At 43.0% G+C, this 6,319-nt stretch overlaps 1 protein-coding gene across 1 annotated transcript; it reads right to left on the bottom strand.

Moving 5' to 3' along the window:
* Window positions 1-1,135: 1,135 nt before the first annotated feature.
* On the bottom strand, window positions 1,136-3,001 carry LOC121801354 (probable galacturonosyltransferase-like 9). Its single transcript, XM_042200825.1, has 2 exons — window positions 2,824-3,001; window positions 1,136-2,657 (listed from the first exon to the last, which is right to left on the bottom strand). Exon 2 carries the CDS (start codon window positions 2,380-2,382, stop codon window positions 1,264-1,266), a length of 1,119 nt encoding a protein of 372 aa, XP_042056759.1. The 5' UTR covers window positions 2,383-2,657; window positions 2,824-3,001; the 3' UTR covers window positions 1,136-1,263.
* Window positions 3,002-6,319: the final 3,318 nt, after the last annotated feature.

Below are 6,319 nucleotides of genomic sequence, written 5' to 3'. Positions count from 1 at the left end.
AAATGTAATTCAAAATTAATGAAATTAGTAGATAATAAATATTAACCTGCCACTCATCCATGTTCATTTGAGAAATTTCATCAATAACGGATCTCTGAGATGGCCTTTTGGCCTTTCCCTTTCCCTTATCAACACGACCTTCTCGGGATGAAGACATATTGGAATGGTATGTAGAAATGTAGAAATATGGAATAATATATTTTTTTTTGTTTTAGTAATTGAGAAAGAAAGACAACTTATAGAACTACGGGAACAAGTATAACTGTATAAGTGTATAACAATGCGTAATAAGAGTAGCACTTGCGTAATTAAATGGAAGCACAATAGCACAAATGAGAAATTGGAGACAAAGAGAGAGAATTGGGAGATTGAAGAGAGAAACTCTTATTAACACAAGAGTGGGGTGAATGTAAATGAGAATAGAGAGGGGTATTTATAGAAAAAAATGAGGGGGAAAATGGAAGAATTCGAATTTGAAATTTAAAAAAAAAAATTTGAAATTTCACAAAACCGGCGGTTTTGGCGGAAAACCACCGGAACCGCCGGAACCGCCGGTTTCCGGGCCAAAACCGCCGGTTTCCAAAATAAAACCGCCGGTTCGGTCAACGAACCGTCTGCAAAAGCTGCTCCATTGTCGCCTCGTGCTCCGCGCCGCCTCGAAAGCCACTAAACCGGCGGTTAACCGCCGGTTTTTCCGGTTAACCGCCGGTTAACCGCCGAAAAAACCGGTGGTTCCGACCAGTTTGGAAGATCAGCACCGGCCCCCATCCCTCTGCCTCGATTTAAGCGCCGGAACCGGCGGTTCCACGGTTAACCGCCGGTTCCGAACCGTCCCGAACCGCCGGTTCGGTGACGGTTCCGGTTCGAAATATCTTGAACCTGAACCGGACCGCGAACCGAATTGCGACGGTTCCGGTTCGGGAATATTGCGCCGGTTCCGGTTCCGGAACCGGAACCGGTGGGCATGTCTAGGCAGCAGGGCAGCATGCCCTGCTGTGATTTGTGTACAGCAGGAGATCCTCTCCCCTTCTCAATGCTTCGTGTAACGCAGGAAAAGTTATGTTAACCCATCAGAAACAATGTTACTGTATTATTCATAAGTCATAACCCCTTAGCTAATAAGTACAATAAGAAATGGTAAAATTCCAAAATTGGGTCCAATCAATTTTCATTTTGTGACAACAATTTTTTTATGTAGAAAAGAATTATGAACCTATGATCTTCTTTTCTGTACAAAAAGAATCAAGTCGTATAATTTTTGTTTCAAAAGAAATAGCTAGAATATGATCCATGGAAATTGCTAGTGATGGCCAAGTGTAGTTCCTGATGCTGTAGATATAGTACCTTCCCTCTCCCTTTGTACAAATCGTAGGGCTGCCACAGATAATCCAATGGACAGGGCTTCCTCTCATCAAGCCGGACCCACGGCTTCCCCTTTCCGCTCCAGTGCAGCAGGCTCACTGGACCAGGGTGCAGCGCCCTACACGATCCCGCCACGTTGTCACCTCCCAATCCGTGCTGGTTCCACCTGTGATCGATGGGCTCCACGTTCCCACCAAACACTAGTAAAAACGGAGGCAACGACCCCAGCTCGTATATCCTGTTCTTTCTCTGCAGTTCCATCCAATTCTCGATCTTCTTCCGGAATTGCCCCTCCCTCCATTTCTTCAAATCCATCACCATAACCCCGGTGTTAAAATAACACGGCCGCCTCGACCCGAATACCCGGCTCAGAACCGGGTCGGACCAGAAACTGTCGGTGAAGTACTTGGTGAAATTCGCGTGGCAGTATTCCGGGGCCCCGATTACTCTCGACCCGGTTATGTTGGTTTCCCAGAGCTTGGCTACGTCGTCGACTAGCACAAGATCCGAATCCAGATAGACGACCCGCTTCACGCACGGGTCGATCATGTCGCCCAGATAGTTCCGGGCGTAGTTGAGCGGGTTCTCCAAAGCGGGTCGGATAGAGGAGGATATGAGGCCCGTGACCGTTTCTTGGCGGAAAATGTAGAGCTTGAAGCTGAGAGAGGGGAAAACGGACCTGACGGTCCGGGTGAGGGCGGCCGGCTCGGAGTCGGTGGCGATGAAGTGGAAGAAGATCTCCTCCGGGCAGGAGGCGTGGCGGAGGACGGAGTGCACCGCGGCGACAGACCCGCGGAGGTACTCGGAGTCGAGCGTCATCGCCACGTGGACCACCGAGGAGTCGCAGACTGCTCTCTCCCCGCCGGAATGCGGCCGGCATTCCACGCCGTTGATGTAGTCCGGCGCCTCGGCGAAGCCCACGCTGTTGGGGAAGGATCGGATTGCGAGACACGTCGGCAGCAGGAGGAGGATGAATCCGACGGCGGCGATTAGCTCTGAAGAAATTCTTGAAAGACCCATTTCTTGGAGGGGGAAAAAAGCGGTGCGGAGAAATGGAGAAATGAGCCTTTTTCTTCCTCAGTTCACTTTCTTGAAATTGAATTGAGTATTCTACCAGCAGAGATGCATTTCTAGAGAGACGGGGAGAGAGGGGAATGGTCAATGACTCTTGAATCTTCACATTCATTTATACATATATACATACACTCTTGTTGCATCCCTTTTCTAGCATCAGAGTAATAACCACGAGACAAACTCCAATCGATCACCACCTCCATGATCTGATGCAACTCAACCTAAAATCCAATACACAAATCAATAGCAAGACAGAATAGGAACTTCATTGAAGATAGTTGAAATAGAGTACTACACATAAATGGAACTACAATGAAATTGGAAACGAAAGATATAATGACGAGGACTACAATCACACAAGGAAGAAGGATAAGATGAACATGATACATTAAACGGAGAATTGCCAGATTTCTCACGAAGACCACAGCTCTCAAGCTAACACACTATTTTCATGAATGACAATCTAGCTGCAAAGAGCCTCTTATTCAGCTGCCCCCTCTCTCTCTCCTTAACCGTATTCTCTCTCCTGTCCACCGTTGGATCTTTCTTGCTGAGTTGTCACAATCTCCTCTCATCTGCTTTATTCCATCCAACGCTTTCATCAGTAAAACACGCTTCTTCTTCTGCCTTGCTCTTCTTCCTCTTCTTTAATTTTGTTATGCATCATATGTATGCGTATATTATTGCAGATTATTAATGATTAAAGAATCACTATAATTGTTAATTTAATATACTCTTAAATTGATTCAAAAGTTTGTCCATGTATACTGCACATGATAAAACACCGCGGCCATTTATGATTTATAACCAAAATTTAATTTAATCTTATAATGCTACTGAATGATTATAGATGTATCAGTATGTATTTCTTACTCCATTTTTTATATTAAGATATGTAATTCTCTTTAATAATTGTAGTGTTACGTATTAAGACATCTTTGAATATATTCATTTGTGTAATACGGTTTCCAAGATAATGGACCGAGTACAGTGAAAGATGGTGTAATTGTTTTAATGAAAAATAAAATAAATAAATTATTTGGGGATGGGAGGGGGGTTTTCTAATGTAAATAGATACTTTGGGGTTATTTGACTAAAAACTAACTATGCAAGAAAAGGATCCTACGACATTTATGTCTATATTTTGGTATTGTGTTTAACATTTCTCTTTAAGGAATTTGATTTTTTTCCCCCTAATTTATGTCCAATATGTGCTGTTTTTTTAAAAGCAACATTAAAGGTACATGATGTGTTGGCGAATGTCTGTTTTATGTCTTTTTCGTTAATAGTGGAATATGGAAGTAAATGGTATAGTAGTTGCTAATTGTGGGGTATAAATGTATAATCATAACAATAAAAAAAAAGTTGAATTTGAGGTAAAAGAAAATATATTTCAGTTGCATAGGTTGTAAATTCCGGTTCATGTAAATAGTTTCACACGTTTTGTTGAAAATGTACAAATTTTATGAGAAAATTATTTGTTTACTTTTGTTTCACTTTTGGACTAGAATATAATTTGCTTCGTTAACAAGGTTGGAGTCGCCAAATTTTGTTGTCTAGTGTTTGTGTCGTGCCTTGAATGAATTGTTCACAAATGCAATGTATCCAACTTTTATACCTATTCGCATTTATATTGTTTGTTAATATATATATATATAGTGTGTGTGTGTGTGTCAACATAATTATGAACAAGTTACTCTTTCAATCTCATTTGAAGTGTTACGCTTTTCTTTCTGAAACAAAACATAAGTGACTCCTCTCAATATGGAGTACTACAACATAATCGGAGACAAAACACTATACATTCAAATTGAAATGACTATCCTCCCAAGCCTCAAATATTATTCGTACTTAATTAATATGAGGCGGTTTGAATGGGATATTGGAAAAATAATTTGTTACCCACATCAACGCATTTGGGCAAATAACCTTCTCTATGAATCTTTAATGAGGCGTTTTATGTCAAATGGTCCAACATAAATCACCTTTGGATCTAATTCTTGTAGTAGTAAAAGTTGTAACTGAATAAATTTGAATACATTTCACCTAACAGGCTAACACACTTTAGTTCGTTGGTAACGAATAATGGTAATTATCATTACATAATACTTTCATTACATAATACTTGACATTTAATAAGTAGTCTCATGAACTTTGTACTCATTAGACAAACTTTCTTAACCGGACTGATTAGAAACATCATATTCCCATCTACATAAAATTACCAAAATCATATGGATTCATAATATCATATAAACGAACCTCACATACTCGGCCAGTGATGTGGTTCCAGCGCAGTTAAGAGCATCCGCATCGGTGTCTCGATGCGGGCTCGGTCTAGTCCCGGTGAGATGAGACAGCATTGAGACACCGATGTAGATGCTCCGTCTCGTCGCATAGCCCGGGGGGAAGGGGGTGGCGGGTTGTCTCGCCACGCGCCAGCGCCACGTGGCGAGCTCTGGCGGGTGGCATGACGCCCACTCGCCGGCACGCGAGTGGACGTCGTTATGCTGACAATAAATATTTTTTAAAAAAAAATCGATTTTCTGAAGAAGAAAAAAATTTAAACATTTTTAACGGTAATATTACCATTTGAAATGGTAATTTTTTTTCTTTTTTTTATTCTATAAATACTCGTATTAACCTCTTTCATTTTACACACAAACACACTATCTCTCATATTTTTTTTCTTCTCATCATTGGCATATCATCTCTCTTTCCTCTCCAATTCTTCTCCCAAATTTAATCCATTCATGGATCCATTTGAACAAATGCGTCGAACGATGGAAAAATCGCTAGAAGCAGAAAGACGTAGGGAGGAGGAGGAAGCCGCGGCGCGTCAAAAGCGACCCCGGAAATACATTCATCGTGACCGGGAGGAAGTCGCCGCAAGGTTGGTACGAGATTACTTTTGTGAGAACCCGGTATGGGGAGATACCTACTTCCGTCGCCGTTTCCGCATGCGACGAGAGCTATTTATGCATATCGCAAATACATTGGCGGCCCGGGAAGAGTACTTCCAAGAAGGGTTCGACGCTACTGGTTGTCTCAGTCTCACGACGCTCCAGAAATGTACTGCAACAATCCACCAGCTTACTACTGGACAAACGACGGATTTGTTCGACGAGTACCTGCACATTGGGGAAACCACTGGGAGACTGTGTTTGATGAACTTCTGCAAAGGCGTCCGGGCAGCCTTCACCGACGAATTTCTCCGGAAGTCAAGCACCGCATATTGTCAGTTTCTGCTCCGACTTCACGAACAAGTGCATGGATTCCCCGGGATGCTTGGCTGCGTCGATTGCATGCATTGGCAATCCACCCCACTTGTGGCGTGGAGAGGATCATACACGACCGGCCACAAAGGCACCCACCCCACTGTTATACTCGAGGCCGTTGCCGACTACCGGCTATGGATTTGGCATGCATTTTTCGAGGTCCCCGGATCGAACAATGACATCAACGTGCTCAACCAATCCGACCTCTTCAGCGAAGTTTTGAATGGTAAAGCGCCGACAGTCAACTTCACCGCTAATAACCGCTAGTTTAAAATGAGGTGCTATCTTACCAACGACATCTATCCAAAGTGGCCAACCTTCGTGAAGATGTTTAACATGCCGATAAACGAAAAACATGCTCTTTTTGCCCAGAAGCAAGAGGCTACTCGCAAGGATGTGGAGAGAGTGTTCGGGGTTCTACAAGCTCGATTCCACATTATCAATTTTCCGACTCGTACGTGGTTTATGGAGAATATGGTCGATATCATGTATACGTGCATAATCTTGCACAACATGATTGTTGCCGAAGAAGGACTTGAGGTGGGAAATTTGTTTGGCCCTGAAACCCCGGGAAGCTCTTCCGCAAGTAGTCCGCCTCGCAGTGG

This window comes from Salvia splendens, chromosome 4, assembly GCF_004379255.2.
Source record: "Salvia splendens isolate huo1 chromosome 4, SspV2, whole genome shotgun sequence".
Taxonomy (NCBI): Eukaryota; Viridiplantae; Streptophyta; class Magnoliopsida; order Lamiales; family Lamiaceae; genus Salvia; species Salvia splendens.
This window is presented reverse-complemented; position numbering and strand designations above follow the sequence as displayed.

Bases quoted from the DNA above. Each gene is read 5' to 3' on its own strand.
- LOC121801354 (XM_042200825.1), bottom strand. From the start codon at position 2,382: ATGGGTCTTTCAAGAATTTCTTCAGAGCTAATCGCCGCCGTCGGATTC.